This window comes from Salmo trutta, chromosome 4, assembly GCF_901001165.1.
Source record: "Salmo trutta chromosome 4, fSalTru1.1, whole genome shotgun sequence".
Classification (NCBI taxonomy): domain Eukaryota; kingdom Metazoa; phylum Chordata; class Actinopteri; order Salmoniformes; family Salmonidae; genus Salmo; species Salmo trutta.
In genome coordinates this window covers 6,861,595-6,879,096 of record NC_042960.1, presented here as the reverse complement: position 1 = coordinate 6,879,096, position 17,502 = coordinate 6,861,595, and the positions used below count along the sequence as shown (strand labels likewise).

General features: G+C 40.4%; 2 protein-coding genes across 5 annotated transcripts in view; both read right to left on the bottom strand.

Moving 5' to 3' along the window:
* Positions 1 to 5,044, bottom strand: part of LOC115191762 (probable E3 ubiquitin-protein ligase HERC3) — a 34,526-nt gene extending 29,482 nt beyond the window's left edge. Inside the window, exons 1-3 of one of the 4 annotated variants that reach the window (XM_029749659.1) lie at positions 4,942 to 5,044; positions 3,533 to 3,901; positions 202 to 361 (exon numbers count right to left, since the gene is read on the bottom strand). In XM_029749659.1, the coding sequence (XP_029605519.1) occupies positions 202 to 361; positions 3,533 to 3,758 (386 nt within the window). In that variant the 5' untranslated portion in view covers positions 3,759 to 3,901; positions 4,942 to 5,044. Of the gene's footprint in view, positions 1 to 201; positions 362 to 3,532; positions 3,902 to 4,941 lie in introns of those variants that run through there. The other 3 variants (XM_029749660.1, XM_029749661.1, XM_029749662.1) reach the window with 3 other exon arrangements.
* A 268-nt stretch (positions 5,045 to 5,312) lies between these two features.
* LOC115191765 (probable E3 ubiquitin-protein ligase HERC3) lies at positions 5,313 to 17,121 on the bottom strand. Its single transcript, XM_029749667.1, has 24 exons — positions 16,719 to 17,121; positions 16,162 to 16,276; positions 15,968 to 16,038; positions 15,338 to 15,559; positions 15,028 to 15,119; positions 14,706 to 14,836; positions 14,406 to 14,533; positions 14,191 to 14,267; positions 13,986 to 14,107; positions 13,756 to 13,815; positions 13,545 to 13,650; positions 13,203 to 13,395; positions 12,903 to 13,060; positions 9,719 to 9,793; positions 9,554 to 9,598; positions 8,897 to 8,983; positions 8,653 to 8,775; positions 8,296 to 8,436; positions 7,941 to 8,107; positions 6,865 to 6,922; positions 6,721 to 6,779; positions 6,411 to 6,594; positions 6,100 to 6,199; positions 5,313 to 5,991 (listed from the first exon to the last, which is right to left on the bottom strand). Exons 1-24 carry the CDS (start codon positions 16,927 to 16,929, stop codon positions 5,774 to 5,776), a joined length of 2,943 nt encoding a protein of 980 aa, XP_029605527.1. The 5' UTR covers positions 16,930 to 17,121; the 3' UTR covers positions 5,313 to 5,773.
* Between the last annotated feature and the right edge of the window lie 381 nt (positions 17,122 to 17,502).

The window sequence follows — 17,502 nt, the reverse complement described above, 5'->3', positions numbered from 1 at the left end:
CTTCTCAAACCCAACCTGGTCTGTTTCGTAAGCCTTCCTGGAAGAATCGCTATGTTGCAGCTCTGGTTTTAAAAAGTCTATGGTCCTAGCATTTAGCCATCACATGCAGTTCTCACAATTCCATTGGTTTTCATGTACCTCTTCCAGTAGGCTATTCCTCAGCAAAGCTTCAATAATGTATGTTCTAGCATGCTGGGTCACCTGGGGATTGGGACGGTCTCCTCTGCGGTCCCCAGACCCAGCTGGCCCCCTCCACCGGCCCCCCAGGCAAACACCTGGCCCTGTTCATTCAGCGCCATGGAGTGGGCCTGGCCACACGATACCACCCCTATCTTCTGGGTATCCAGGGCCACCACCAGTTCTAGAGGGTAAGGAGGAGGGACGAAGGGGGAGGGAGGAGTGGGGAGGGAGGGGAGGGTATGACAGACTTTAGCCAGGCTCTCTAGAAAGACTAGTGTCTAGAATGAATGATTCACAATCTTAATTTGATCACCCGGTTGTTTCAGGAAACGTCCTGCATTGCAGGAAACACAAACTTGTAGTCTATTCAAGGTTTAAAAAGGCTTCTAAAGTTTATCATTTCCACTTTACAATGTCTGACTTTATTTGCCCTAACTAAAAACGTATCAACCACTACAAAAATGTCCATTAATTATAACCCACACAATAATTCACATTTCCGGTTGCTGCAGGATTATTTTCCTGCTATGAGAAACTGGTCCAATTAAGATCTTACACCTGTACCAGTTTTAGGACTGGTGCACCTTAGACTATACTGTGGATGAGAAAAGGAAGTGTCTTTACTCAATGTATCCTCTTGTCTGTTCTGCTGGTATGAGTATTCTAGAAGGGTATGCTAGGCCTTTGTCTGGAAGCCATAGAGACCAAACCCACTTCGAGTATTTAGTGTGGATACACTATCTGACCAACCATCTTCTGGAATGTCCCAGTGCATTCTAACTATCTAGCTCAACATTTCAGTTTCACTTATCATGGAGGCATGTTAGGAAGAACTGAGAGCAAAATAAACATGGGTTACTGTCGGTCATTTCTTATCTGATATTTTCAATCACTCTTGGAGAAAAATACTTCTTTATTATTTAAAAAAAACAATATGTTTCAGCATTAGGCCTATACGTTTCATCAGACTGCTTTGCTTTCAAATTCAATTATTTCATTTGTGTCTTAAAAATGATATACCTTAACATTATACATTTTACCTCAGCACTTTAGCACCTATAATTACAGTTAAATATCATCTGAGAATTGGAAGTCAAGAACACATGTGTGATGACTAAATAATGCATCCCAACAAGTCTCCTCCTGCCGTGCCTCAGTTCCTGTACACAGATCTGTGTGGCCGACCGTGTAGCCTAGAGAGTGGTTGGGTGGTGGTGGTTTGCATGCGATATAGCAGTGAGTAGCAGCTTCATAGGAATGCGGGCACGCACAGCACAGTAGAAACCAGTCATAAGATGAAAGGAGAAACATATTTCACAGCATACAGTATTGTACCGCAGCGTCATACAAACTACCTGTGCGGCAGAAATATACTATTATAGGGCATTTAGTCTCAAAGTCTTATATGCCAGCAGCATACCACCCTGCATCTCACTGCTGGCTTGCCTCTGAAGCTAAGCAGGGTTGGTCCTGGATGGGAGACCAGATGCTGCTGGAAGGGGTGTTGGAGGGCCAGTAAGAGGCACTCATTCCTCTGGTCCCCCACAAAAATATCCCAATGCCCCAGGGCAGTGACTGGGGACATTGGGTGTGGTCTTTCGGGTGGAATGTTAAACGTGTTTCCTGACTCTCTGTGGTCACTAAAGATCCCATGGCACTTATCGTAAGAGTAGGGGTGTTAACCCCGGTGTCCTGGCTAAATTCCCAATCTGGCCTTCATACCTTCACGGTCACCTAATCATCCCCTGCTTCCAATTGGCTCATTCATCCCCCTGTAACTATTCCCCAAGTCGTTGCTGTAAATGAGAATATGTTTTCAGTCAATTTACCTGGTAAAATAAGGATTACATTTTTTTTTTCTTGTTTTGATAATGGATTATTTACAAAATAACAAATTGGCCCAGTTTAACATTGCCTGTTTTTAAGGTTTCAATCTTCAGTTGCTGCATCCATTTTTGGACATGTAAATTATATATAGACCTACCCACTGATTCTTGAAAAATATAACTTATAAATAAGTCATGAGCTTTGTGCAACTGTCAAACCCCATCAGAACCCAAAATATTAGCTTGTTCTATTCCAATGTTTGCAAAGATTGTAAATGTAAACAAACACTATATAGCCTCTAAACATGCTTAAAACTATAAATTGAATATGTTGGATGGTCAGTCCTTTCATACATTGCTCTGCCTGTGATTTTGAGAGGGTTTAAATATCTCCAGGCCCATTCCTCAGCTTTTTACCAAAATAGAGGAGACTGCTTTTTATTGTTTCAACTAAGGGTTGACGCTTTAAAGGGCTAATTCACTCAAAAACAATATTTCAGTATTTTGTCCATTAGTCAGTCCACTGTTAATATAATTCCGAAAAAAGTATAAAATGGCACCAGTCAAGTTAAGACTGATCCCTTTCAGTACAGAGAAAGAACGGTATCCTTGCCTTTGCGTATGGTAAGGCTGGTGTTATCGGCCCAACTGGTCAATAAATAGGCCTATTAAATGAAATAGTGCTCTGAGAATGACTGGTGGCAAAGGGAGTGCTTCCAACAATAATCAACGTTTCATGGTAGTTTCCAGAAGCAGTCGTCAAGCGTATGGTTGTATGGCTAAACATAAATATGACCCTTACACCAAACACACACACACACACACACACACACACACACACACACAGCAGATCATTGGTGCCTGAGATCTCATTAAAAAGCCATATGAGTGACAACACACTCCTGAGTCCTGGAAATAGTGCTCCTCCAACCTATCAACTCTCCTGGCTTAGCCTAGGAGCCAGTGAGCTACCAGTGAGGATTCATCCCAAATGGCTCCCTATTTCGTTTATAGTGCACTACTTTTACACTGTAGAAGTAGTGCACTTTATAGGAAATAAGGTGCCATTTGGGACGCTTCCTAAATGTCATAAATGACATGAGCTTTAAGATTGTCATACCTCCTTCCTCCCAGGCATTATCCCTCTGTTTAGTAAATAGAACCTAATCCAACATGAATTCATATAGTCTGCATTGCAAGAGAGATTAAATGCTACTGTAGTATTAAGAGGGGGGGGGGGGGGGGGTCTAAACAAACGTTGTGACACAGGTATAACGTTTCATTATAGTAGAGAACAAATCTGCCAATCTGCTCATTGGCAGATTTCCCTGCGCTTACACGTTAGAGTTGCAGCCAAGTACAATAAGACGTAATATCCCACTAGATTGGGAATTCAGTATAGCAGATTTTTTTTAATCCACCCACAATATCAACAAACACAGGTTGTACCACAAATAAACATCAAACAGTGTTAGCCTGATAGCTAACATCTGCAGATTGCTAATTGGCTGGTACTGGCAGCTTACCTGGCGAGTCCCCCGGCTTGTCGTGGCCCAGCTGCCCACAGCGGTTGGAGCCGCACGTGTACACTCTCCCATCACGCAACAGGAATAGCGAATGGCGCCCGCCGCACGCCACCTCCTTCAGGCCGCGCCCATTGAACGCCTGGCAGCTCCGGGGTTCGCACACGGGGTCCCTCGCTCCGCCGATACCCAGCTGGCCCTCCACAGTACTGCCCCAGCACAGCATCATGGCTTAGAGTGGGAAGGAGGGAAGGAGAGAGAGAGCGATGGAGGGAAGTAGAGAGTGAAAGACAGTGGGAAGGAGGGGAAGAAGGAGGAGAGCTTCAGGCTAGAAGGCGGCCCTGCCTTCTCCCCTTGGTGTAAATCACAAGCCTGGAAGGGAGAAACAGGGGAGGAGGAGGAGAAGGGTGACAGATGGTAGTCAGATCACATCATTGGCCCTTACAGTGCACTCATCATCTGATATGTTGGATCATGTTTTAAAAATGAAGCGAGGCTGGGTAAACACTGCCTGGGGTGGAGCCTGGCGCTGGGTGTGCGTGTGTGTGTGACATGAGCGCTGAAAATATAAGGTGGAAGCACCACCAGCTTGTTTAAATAAGCCCAGTGCCTCTGTAATCCCTGTTTAAGCAGCACCAACTGTCCTGCCTTAACGCAATCCACTCCCAACGTGCATGCTTTGGACAGAGTTAGCCAAGGTGAAGGCAGAGAGAGGAGAGAGAGAGACTACTCTAAAGGTTCCGTGCCCTCTTGGAAGTAAACATGGAGACATGGGCCCATCCTTTCCTTGGAAGTCAAGTGGCACTTTCAGTTTACAAATGCAAATACAATCTGTCATGCTCAGACAAGACACATTAATTCTGCATGTGTCATAGTTACGCATGTGGCTTATAGCTAGATAGAGGCCTTATGGATGATGATAGTTTGATGGTTACGGCAGAAAGGGTGTTACATTGACAATGAATGAATGTGCAAGGGAGGATTCCCGAGCTTGCGCTAGCAGATGGGTATACTTTGGCTGACGTAAGATTCCAACTATTGCTCTATGCTTACATCCAATATCGTCTGGACGGGACCACCATATGGCTGTATAGCTACTGTATATAGTTATATAGTTAGCTATAGCCTCTAACTATGTAAAATAGTTACAGTAGCTAGTCAATCGTGTCACTTCATCGTCTCCGCTAGCGGTCGGTAACTAGCTATACGGATAAAAACGACAGCTAACGGGTAGGGCTTAACGAGATTTACAAATGCGTCCATTTCTCAGAATACTAGCAAGCGTGACATATTTAGCCAATCTAGTGAATCTATCTGCATTTCAGACTCTTCAACGTTCACATATAGACATGTAAACAATTGCACAAAACGTAGCTACGTGATTTAAAGCAAAAACATAGCATGCGTTTTACCTGTATAGATGCATTCCTGAATTCCACTAGCTGGTCGTTTCGACAATAACAAGGAAGTTGTGATGCTGGTTGACGCTCTTCGTCACTCAACACGTGACTTTGGGTTTACACGTCTATACCCACAGATTCCACAGACATAAAATATGGGAAAATAAAACATTTGTCTTCATTTAAGACTCCGTTTGGCATACGTTTAACAGTGTGGTTAGGGTAAGGTTTTAAATCACATTTTATGAAGAGACATTTCAGAAACGGGCGGGGTTTATGACTGTGGGTATAGAATCTAGTGACGAGCATGATTGGTGTCAGCAAAATCTATCCGAATCATGCGATGTACAGAATATAATATGTAAAATAGAATAAACCAACTATAGAGGCATATACAACGTTTTAATTGCAATGGGCATTCTAAATTATTTGCACAAATGTTAGTATTTGCATAATTACCTAAAAACAGTATTTTACGAAAACTTCCACAACTCTTTATTAACAGTGGCTCTTTTTACTATTGCACTCATTCGCAGTTATAAACCATTTTATTTCCAAAGACAGCACGTCGTTCAGATATTCAAATAACGTATCCAGTTATCCTAGTGCATGAAGGAAACACGAGTAGTACATGTCAAGAAATACATAATTATATTGGTCCACATTGCGCAATAAAGTCATTTAAATAGAAAAACTATATTTAAGACTACTTAATATGAAGATTGTCAGTTGTTAGCTCTGAATGGGTTTCATTGACTTAACATTAATATAATAATAATAATAATAATAATAATATTGTTGACTGGCAAGGATAAAAAATACAACATGCTTCCCAGTAACCATTTCACAAATCTCCAAACACGTCACAGTGGGTGATCGCATGGAGAAGTTTCTCCCGCAGAATGTCGATACTGCTGTAGTTAGGGAGGCATAACGTCACAGAGCAGGTTTGTGCTTTCGGATAATATTCATCAGCATCAGTACTGCCCATAGACGTGATTTGCATCTGCAGTTTAGAGAGACTAAGTCCTCTGGGCAGTCTGTCCGTTCCAGTCAGAAAAGCTAGAAATTAGAGGATAATAATTATCCACCGACCAAGCATTTCTGGAGCGATACAATTATGTTACAATGATTTATTTTAAGTTAGTTAAATCATGACTGTTAACTCACTTAAGAACTTCTTCTTTTGCTCCTCAGAGAACTCCATGAAAACTATCCAGAAGTTCTGGATGATGTCATCGGTGGGCCTATATCCTTGATACTTGGCATTCTGTTAGCGCACAGAAAAACATAATGAAACAACCACATGTACAGTAGACCATGCCACTGTATTATAGCCATAGACTATAACCCAAACAGTATGGGACCAGATTTAACCACTGGGAGCGTAGAGCTGCTTATAGGCTACCATACATGTATGAACTTTCATATTATTATTGTTTATGTACTTTAATGACTTATCTAAACAGGTAGAATTCTACCTCTCTCATCTTGTCCCACTCGTAGTTGTCATCTCCTTGTAGAAGTGTCATCAGCTCCTCAGGTAGAAACATCCTCCATGCCTGTATAGGGCAGCCTTTGTGGAAGCCTTTCTCAAAGTCTGCAAACTGGCTCTGCACCAACTTGTTGAGCTTCATGTCAACGTACAAGTCAACATATTTCTTCCTGTGAATGATATATGGCAGAACAATGTTTGTTTATGAGTATAAAACACATCCTGTGGAATCCTTTCGTTAATTCAAGAGATTCATAAGATTTATACATTGATAAGATTACTATCATCAAATATACCTGTTGACCATGGTAACTGGGAGCTCCTCTCCATTTGGTATCAGTTCTTGCCCTTTATCCTTTGAAAGACAAAGATTACTGCGTCAGCCGGGGTTACCTGTGTAGGCTACCAAAAACAACTAAAAGGTATCAATTCTCTCTTACCATGAAAACCAAATCCAGCGCTTCAACCTCATCTTCATCCAACACATACTGCAAGCAGCTAATTTTAAACAAATAAAACAGTATAAATGTGATATGAGGAGATGGTGTAGTATATCTATAAAACAACTGTCAAAATAAAGTGCTTTGTAACACCCAAACTAGTAGCAACTGAGCTGCCACCAACTTGAAGGAGATGAAACTTTAACTTTGCTGGAGTATTGAAACATCCTCCTGAAATGCTGAGATACAGTAGTAGGGAGTCTTTAAATCAACAGCCAGCAGTTGAAGACATGAACATATACAGGTAACTGCCAAAATAATGGAATCACTTGAGTAAATGAGGGATACAAAGTATATTGAAAGCAGGTGCTTTCACACATGTGGTTCCTGAGTTAAGTAATTAACAGTGCGTCCATCAGTCACCAGATCAACCCAATTGAACACTTATGGAAGATTCTAGGGTGGTAACAGAGAGCGGTTTCCCCCACAATCAACAAAACACCAAATTATGGAATTTCTCGCGGAAGAATGGTGTCACATCCCTCCAATAGAGTTCCAAATTTCTAGAATGTATGCCAAGGCTGTATCTGGTGGCTCAGAGCCCTATTAAAAGGCCCAGTGCAGTCAAAAACATGATTTTCCTGTGTTAAATATATTTCCACACTATAAAGTGTGAATAATACTGTGAAATTGTGAACATCATCATATTATTTAGTGTAAGAGCTATTTGAAAAGGCTGCCTGAAATTTGGCCTTCCAAAACTCCCTCGGATGATCAGACGTCACCTTGGAGGTAAATTAGTTAATAGTCCAATAAGAAAGAGAGCCAATAACAGCAAATTTTCAGTTTTCCAAATTCTCAAGCAAAATTCTTGCTTGAGAAATTGCTCTTTGCTATGAAGCAATTTCTTTCTTTTTGACCAACAATTACAGTAAGGTTCTTTGTTATCCAGAAATTATTTGATAGTGTGATGATTAAAAAAAAAAAACAGTTGCATTGGAACTTTAAGACACGTTATGTTGGTGTTTCCTTTATTTTGGCAGTCACCCGTTTGTTTTTCCTTAGAATAATTTTACCTTGCTTCAGATGGAGACAACTCTTTAAGGTCATCCAATGTTGTAGTCAAACCCAGAAGCTTCTTGAAGAGAGCCAGAGGGAAGCAGAGGTTCAGAACACACTTATTTATCAGGGCCTTCCCACAGAGCAGCCCAAGTAAGTAGAATTCGTCATTGATACCGCCATCCTATGGATATAAAAAAAATATATAAATAAAAAATAATAAAAAAAAAAAAAATAGTCAATACTTTCAATATTTAACAGTATAACAGATACATTTCTAATTTATATTTCTAAGTTAATAAATAAAACAAAATTGTGGAGGAAAGATTGAGTTGAATCTGGGAACACTATGGAACTGAATATGGAACATACATCTGTTGTGAACCATGCAAGTCCAGACTCGTAAACCTCCAGTGTCTTTGGTTCCATTGTGAGAAGTTCCCTCCCCAGGAGCCTGAAGAATTCCAGTGAAACACCACCTTGATCAACACCATTCTCTGCTTCAAACTCCACCTGGAGACCAAAAAAATACACTATTTACTCCTGAATAAGGACTCGAAAGTGAAAATACTTTAACATCTACCTCTGTATTAGGCAAAGTAAGTACAAAGTCCTTGTGTATGTACTACTTGTTTCAATCACTACCCTTTTCAAAGTTCAGTTCTCCTTTATAGCTACAAAGTAAAACTAAACATTTCAAACAAACTATAAAACCTAGCTAACAACAACCTTCAAAGGCATTGTGAAGTTGTGCCCACTTTGTCGAAGGTGCTGGAAAGCATCTTCCAGTGCTTTCTCTCTGTTCACATGTATTGTAGGGATACAAAAGTCTAAAGGTCCACAGAGGACAACCTAAAAAAAAGGAACACATTTGAGATATGGCAACATTCAGCCTTCATTTTTCACATCTGATAGCAGTGTAGTAAATTAACGTGGTACTTTAATAAACACCACATTTTGTAAAACAACTTACTCTGTACTTCCATTCCAATTGATAAACTAGATATTTAGCCTCTATGTTGAAGACGCAGGACTGCCGGTGAAATGAATAAAAGAAGTCCTGGTATAAGAAAGAAATCAGTTAATCAAATCGTATTCGTCACATGCGCCGAATACAACAGGTGTGTCACGCCTTGATCTGTTTCACCTGTGCTTATCTCCACCCCCCTCCAGGTTTCGCCCAAACCCACAAATGCTGATGCTCCAGATACTCAACTAGTCTAAAGAATGCCACTTGTATTGCTTCTTTAAAATCAGCACAACACGTTTCAGCTGTGCTAACAATTGCAAAGGGGTTTTCTAATGATCAATTAGCCTTTTAAAATGATAAACTTGGTTTAGCCATTGGAACACAGGAGTGATGGTTGCTGATAATGGGCCTCAGTACGCCTATGTAGATATCCCATAAAAAAAAAAAAAATCTGCTGTTTCCAGCTACAATAGTCATTTACAACATTGTCTACATGGACATCAAATTAGCTTTTCTTTCAAAAACAAGGACATTTCTAAGTGTCCCGAAACTTTTGAACAGTAGTGTGCGCGCGCACACACACACACACACACACACACACACAAATACATTGTGAAAGAATCTATTTTGAATTGCTTGGTGTTGACTTTCATTGCTTACCTCAGAAAGTTTTCTGTAGTCATTATATGCAAATGTGTTGAGCATCTAAAGAGGATTAGAAATTACTAAATCATTTTCCACTCTTTGTAGATTTCAGTGACATCATGCCCATAATTACCCATTTTGATACCAACCTGTAGTCATTTTATGAGATAGGCTACTCACATTCTCAAGCATACGATTGGCTCGGTTGACGTGGAAATTGCTTGCCGAAATTTTGATGTGTCTGTTGCAATTGACCTGCACAAAACAGAGGTTACTGGAGCATACATTGCTGTTTTTCATGCAATACAGTGCATTTGGAAAGTATTCAGACCCCTTGACTTTTTCCACATTGTTACGTTACAACCTTATTCCTCATCAATCTACACACAATACCCCATAATGACAAAGCAAAACAAGGTTTAGATATTTTGCAAATGTATTAAATATTTAAAAAAATCTGAAATATCGCATTTACATAAGTATTCAGACCTTCGGCAGCGATTACAGCCTTGATTCTTCTTTGGTATGACGCTACAAGCTTGGCACACGTGTTTGGGCAGTTTCTCCTATTTGTTCTCTGCAGATACTTTCAAGCTCTGTCAGGTTGGATGGGGAGCATTGCTGCACCACTATTTTCAGGTCTCTCCAGAGATGTTCAGTCGAGTTAAAGTCCGGGCTCTGGCTGAGCCACTCAAGGACATTCAGAGACTTGTCCCAAAGCCACTCCTGCGTTGTCTTGGCCATGCGCTTAGGGTCGTTGTCCTGTTGGAAGGTGAACCGTCGCCCCAGTCTGAGGTCCTAACCTACTACAGAGCACTTTTCATCAAGGATCTCTCTGTACTTCGCTCCGTACATCTTTCCCTCGATCCTGACTAGTCTCCCAGTCCCTGCCACTGAAAAGTCATCCCCACAGCATGATGCTGCCACCACCATGCTTCACCGTAGAGATGGTGCCAGGTTTCCTCCAGATGTGATACTTGGCATTCAGGCCAAAGAGTTCAATCTTGGTTTCATCAGACCAGAGTTTTTTCTCATGGTCAGGGTCCTTTACAGTAGGTGCCTTTTGGCTAACTCCAAGTGGGCTGTCATGTGCCTTTTACTGAGGAGTGGCTTCCATCTGGCCACTCCACCATAAAAGCCTGATTGGTAGAGTGCTGCAGAGATGCAGTTGTCCTTCTGGAAGGTTCTCCCATCTCCACAGAGGAACTCTGGAGCCCTGTCAGAGTGACCATCAGGTTCTTGGTCACCCTGACCAAGGCCCTTCTTCACCGATTGCTCAGTTTGACCAGGGGGCCAGCGCTGGGAAGAGTCTTGGTGGTTCCAAACTTCTTCCATTTAAGAATGATGGAGGTCACTGTGTTCTTGGGGACCTTCAATGTGGCAGACTTTTTTGGGTAGCCTTCCCCAGATCTGTGCCTCGACACAATCCTGTCTCGGCGCTCTACGGACAATTCCATCGACGTCATGGCTTGGTTTTTGCTCTGACATGCACCGTCAACTGTGGAACCTTATATAGACAGGTGTGTGCCTTTCCAAATCATGTCCAATCAATTGAATTCACCACAGGTGGACTCTAATCAAGTTGTAGAAACATCTCAAGGATGATCAATGGAAACAGGATGCACTTGAGCTCAATTTCAAGTCTCATAGCAAAGGGTCTGAATACTTATGTAAATTAGGTATCTTTTTTATTTGTATACATTTTCAAAACATTTCTAAAAACCTGTTTTTGCTTTGTCATTACGGGGTATTGTGTGTAGATTGAGAAAAAATATTTAATCCATTTTAAAATAAGGCTGTAACATAACAAAATGTGGAACAAGTAAAAGGGTCTGAATGCACTATACAGTGCCTTCAGAAAGTATTCACAGCCCTTACATTTTCCCATTTTGTTGCATTACAGCCTGAATTTCAAATGGATACAATTTAGATTTGTCACTGGCCTACACACAATACCCCATAATGTCAAAAAGTAGAATTATGTTTAAGGAATCTTTTACAAATTAATAAAATATGTAAAGCTGAAATGTCTTGAGTCAATAAGTATTCAACCCCTTTGTTATGACAAGCTTAAATAAGTTCAGGAGTAAACATTTGCTGAACCAGTCACATAAGTTGCATGAACTCACTGTGTTTGTAATAATAATCAACATGATTTTTCAATGACTACCTCATCTCTGTACCCCACACATACAATTGTCTGTAAGGTCCCTCAGTCGAGCAGTACATTTCAAACAGATTCAAGCACAAAGACCAGGGAGGTTTTCCAATGCCTCGCAAAGAAGGGGAATTTTTAAAAAAGACAATGAATCTCTTTGAGCATGGTGAAGTTATTAATTACACATTGGATGGTGTATCAATACACCTCGTCACTATGAAGATACAGGCATCTATCCTAACTCAGTAGCCGGAGAGGAAGGAAACCGCTCAGCGATTTCACCATGAGGCCAATGTTAGGAGAAAACTGAGGATGGATAAACAACATTGTAGTTACTCCACAATACTAACCTAACTGACAGAGTGAAAAGAAGGAAGCCTGTACAGAATAAAATATTCCAAAACACGCATCCTGTTTGCAACAAGGCACTAAAGTAATACTGCCAAAAAAATGTGGCAAAGCATTTAACTTTTTGTCCTGAATACAAAGTCTTATATTTGGGACAAATCCAATGCATCACATTACTGAGTACCACACTCAATATTTTCAAGCATAGTGTTGGCTGCATTATGTTATGGGGTATGCTTATAATTGTTAAGGACTGGGGAGTTTTTCAGGATAAAAAAAAAACGGAATGGAGCTAAGCACAGGTAAAATTCTAGAGGAAAACCTGATTCAGTCTGCTTTCCACCAGATACTGGGAGATAAATTCACCTTTTAGCAGGACAATAACCTAAAACAAGGCCAAATCTACACTGGAATTGCTTATTAAGAAGACATGTTCCTGAGTGGCCAAGTTACAGTTTTGACTTAAATCTACTTTAAAATTCATGGCAAGACCTGAACAATAAATTTGACAGAGCTTGAAGAATTTAGAAAATAATAAAGGGGCACATTTTGCACAATCCAAGTGTGGAAATCTCTTAGAGACTTACCCAGAAATACTCACAGCTGTAATTGCTGCCAAAGGTGCTTCTACAAAGTATTATGAATACTTATGTAAGAGATATTTCTGTATTTCATTTTCAATAAATGTGCAAATATTTCTGAAAACATGTTTTCACGGTCATTTTGGGGTATTGTGTGTGTATAGGGAAAAAATCTATTTAATCCATTTTGAATTCAGGCTGTAAAAACAAAATGTGGAATAAGTCAAGAGGTATGAATACTTTCTGAAAGCACCCAATTATGGCAATGGATATTTACCTCATATAGCCTCTCCATAACCTTTACAGTCCCTTCAAATTGTTTATTAACAGCATAGCCCTTCTTTTCCAACATACAGAAATACTCTGGTGACACAGAATGGAATGTTTTCACCACAGTTCTGAAGAACTTGTTTGGAAGTGTCGACCATAGGCTCACTGTTGGAATTAGACAAGAGTTTAGTTAATACCACAGCACACAGAACCTGCTATATCTAAAAAAAAGAAGAAGAGAAGAGAAGTCAAGACAAGAAAAAAGAAAGAAAGAAAGAAAAAGTATATTGTTGGATGGTGACTTTACCAAGGACCTGGAACTTGTCTGGGTTCAGTCTGAGGATGGCAGCAGCGAAGGCCTCAGTAACATCTATGCCACGTTGTTGTTTTAGGAGAACCCTCAGGAGCTCAGGGATGATGAGGTACACCCTCAGACCCTCCACCCCAATGGGATCCTTACTCAGGGAGGGAAGGAGTATGCGCTGGACGACATCTTCAACCTTGAACCATGAAAGGAGTGCTTATGGGTCACAACTAAATGACTTATCGTGGCTTACAGTATCAATGACTGGTCAAATTGAATATCAAGGACAACAAACAAGTATTGAAAATAAGTATTTGATCATAAATATAATATAGGAAATGATACCTTAGCCAGGACTTTGGCCTTTTCTGCAAGCTTTTTAAAAGCCAGTCGGGCAGATGACAAGTCCACGCCAGAGTGCTTCAGTGAGGTTTGGTAGTGTTTATCATGACTAGAGTAATAAGACCAAGAAATACAATTACATATGCAACAATAAAACAATAAAAGGTATTCAATAATGTGATAAAACATTCATGGATAGGCAGTGGGTTCTTACCTTTTGTCCAGGAAGCTCCCATTTAAACATGACGCAGAAGAGAACGTTTTTGTGATTTCCCTGAAAATAAAAGTGAAGAATCTTATAGTTCTTATAGACCTTCATCTCCTCAGTAGTTGTTTAGTGTCACTGACTCATGTATGTTTGTGTTGCCTTGTCCAATTATCAACCATCATGAGTTGCGTATTTGTACTGCGCATGGGGACGAGGTTTATTTGTATCATACTAACTTCTGTATCTTCTTCTTCCATGATTTTGAGTCACATTCCGAGATCCATCTGTTAATTATGTCATTGTCTAATGTTTGAGTCACTTTTCCGAGATGGGAGTCATTCAACCCGTTTCCTGATTCCTGTAATAACAATGTGATGCACTGTATTAAAACAATGTTAAGTACTAAGGACAAACAGAACAAACTAACTGTAAACGCAATACCTTAGCGGAGCTGCACAAGGCAAAAGAATGGTTTCCTCCAGCAAAGGTTTGTTCAATTTGATGGTCATCAATGCAGTCTGAAAGTTAACCAAAACAGTTATGATGTTATGAACCTGTTATTTTATAATTTTAGAGAGACCAACATTTCTGCCTCAGTACTGTATTGAGTTTGAAATGGGTCACGTTATGCAGAGGAAAATAAATGACTTAACTACCCTGTGGTAGCTGTACTGGCAGAGGCACAGACTGATCCATCTTGACTCCATTTCCCAGCTGCCCTTGCTCTCCACGCCCAAATGAGTAGATCTTTTTGAAGGAGCCCACAAACGCCAATGTATGGTTTCTAATTTGACAAACATGATTGTAGGTAAAGGAAAAAAATCACAAATCAACTGTGATCCCTAAGAATGGATATATCCCAGAATACACCCAGTGTCACTTCAAGATTGATCTTTGTCTGACTATATATGATTGTGAAGATTCACACGACTTATATCAATCTAGTAACTACATACCTTCCACACGCTATCTGGGTCACCTTTGCCCCCCAGAGTTCGGCCACCAGTCGAGGTCGTAGTTCATTTCTGAGAGAGTTGTGTCCAAGCTGTCCATATCGACCCGAACCAAACGTGAACACTAAACCTCCCTAGAACAAAACCCATTCACACAGTTATCATGATGATGTGTTTGGCTCCTGTTGTTGATATGAATGTTTCTACTGTATGTGATGGCAACCAGCAAGACATCATTGGTCCAAACATTCTTTAGATCTTAATGGTACTGGGAGTAAAAACATAGTATCAGTTGGAAATATTGTTGTGTAGAAAACGTCAGAACCTTTGTCAGAACGGCAGTATGCTCCACTCCACAGGAAACAGTAATGGTCTTCTTTAGATTCAGGCAATCAACAGGAGCTGGAGCAGGTCTGTCTGTAGAAAATAGATTTGACAGATTTTTTTCTTTGCTTGTCTTTTTCTGTTTTGACAACTGTAAAAAGAAAAATCTATAAAAAGAAATCTATATATACTATTTGATCTACTCATACTGTCTGCTTCAAACATATCAAATGTACTAGTTTTCTTTAAAAGATACCAACTATTAATGATAGCCAAACACAGTAACGTGCTAATATTTGTGTATACGGTACCTATTGTGTCCCCCAGTCCCAGCTGCCCGGCACTGTTCTTGCCCCAGCCGAACACGGCTCCAGAGAGGGACAGGGCGAAACTGTGGTCTCCCCCAGCGGTGATCTGAGCCAGGGGGATCCCTGACAGAGACTTGACAGGCTGGGGAGACAAGGTGCTGGGCTCTCCCTTCCCCAAACCCAGCTGACCGCTGGAGTTCTGGCCCCACGTGAACACTTTACCATCTAAATAATGGAAGGTAAAATAATATTTGTACATAGGAAATCTCACAGGACACTTTGTGCTGCATTGTTAGAGTTTCTCTTAGTATGTGATACATGTCGTTTACTTCAAATTCTATTGTGAAACTTCTCAAACTCATTTGTTTTTTTTCACCTTTTATTTCTGCACTATGATCCTTTGGGCATGATGATGTCCCAATAAAACATCTCTATTTTAGCATTAAAGCCTCAGTTTATTTTTTATTTAAAAAAAATGGACAACGTGCGGGTCTCCATCTCTTCCAGTATTCTCATGTTGATATCTATGTACCTGGAACAGAGACTATTTGGTATAAAGGACATTCAAAGAGCACAGACAGCCTCCTATCATATCCCTTCTCAAACTGAGTGATTTAGAATGTGTTTGTTTACCTTGGGTTAGTGCAATGGAATGCTGTTCTCCACATGCAACCTGAATTACCTGATTCAAGTTACCCACTGGTCTGAGAAAACACAGACAACCAAAAGTAATCATTACAATATGGTCAATTACTACAATTGACAGAAGCCACTAAAATGTGAGTAGGCCTAAGTCTAAAGATGTGTCATGTCTGCCAAGCACCCACCTGGGAACATTGGATGATTGGGTGAGGCAGAAAACTCGGCCCTCTTCAGACAGTAAAATAATATGGGCATCGCTGCAACTCAGAGCCAGAATCTTCTCCCTGCACTCCACATCCTCTACACACATGAAATATTACATGTATTATCTACTTCATCCATTTTTTTATAATATGTACTCATTGATTCTTGAAGAATATAACTTAGAAATGCCTCATGAGCTTAGTTCAACAGTCATACACCATCAGAACTCAAAATATAAGCTTGTTTTACTCCAATGTTTGTAAACAATGTACATGTAAACAAACACTGTATAGTCTCAAAACATTGTTAAACTATAATTTTGATACCATGGATGGTTAATCCTTCAATAGCGCTATCTATGAATTTGAGAGTGGTTACATTTCTCAAGCCCCATGCCTCAGCTTGTTACAGAAACGGGTGGGGAGGACGCTTTGTTATTGTTTCACCTGCTGATTGCCCGCTTTAAACATTTTGTTTAAGCAGTTCTGTGAAGAAGTGGGCTCTGGTGGTGTGGAAAAACATATAGAAAGGTGCTTACTCAGTTTTCCTGTGATCCTTCTCCCATCTTTGTCCTCTTGCATCCGAGCGACGGACACTTGTTTCCCATTATTTCTGATGAACGCGACCACTTTATGACCTGCAGAAAGATGCGTAATTGGAGGTTTCATGTGTTTGAAATTTACGCAACCGTCTGTGTTCGCCTTTTCCAAACCGAAGCCATCACGGGTGTTCTCTCCCCACGAAAACATTGTAAATGTGTTATTATTATCGCCTTCTAAACGTATCCATAATCAGCTAATCTTAAACGAACACAGGACGTTCATTCTGCGTTCTGAAAGTGATGAACGCCACCATATGACATATCTGAAAAGAAATACAGCAACAAACGAAAACGAAACCTAATTTGGCATTTTCCTCCAAACAGAAACGTATGCCACAGTGGGCATGGCCTGAGTAAACAAAAATATCAGGTTGGCACATATGCAGTGGGACAGGTTAGAGGTAAAGTATTTTAATCAAACAAACAACCCAGCTAGCACATTTGGTTCCTTGGAAGTTGTTCGAAAGTACTTTTTTTTGTTTCCCATTGGTCCTGGGGCCAAAGCCATATGTTTCCTGACAGTGAAAACGGAATGTTTTTTAAACTTTCTGAGAATGGAAGTGAAAATGTTGCCTGTTCTGGGAACTTAAGTTTCATTTTTAGGTTGCAGGGAGGTTCTTCTATGGTTCCCTGAAAATGTTCCTGGGTTGTTTTATTACCGTTTTGAGAACAGATATTATAGGGTAATTAAATAATGTCCTGAGACTGTTTCAATAAGACT

Bases quoted from the DNA above. Each gene is read 5' to 3' on its own strand.
- LOC115191765 (XM_029749667.1), bottom strand. From the start codon at position 16,929: ATGTTTTCGTGGGGAGAGAACACCCGTGATGGCTTCGGTTTGGAAAAG. The intron at 14,268-14,405 runs GTAGTTAAGTCA...GTTAACTTTCAG, and splicing joins GCCAGTACAGCTACCACAGG to ACTGCATTGATGACCATCAA. The intron at 9,794-12,902 runs GTAAATATCCAT...TGTTTTGTGCAG, and splicing joins TTATGGAGAGGCTATATGAG to GTCAATTGCAACAGACACAT.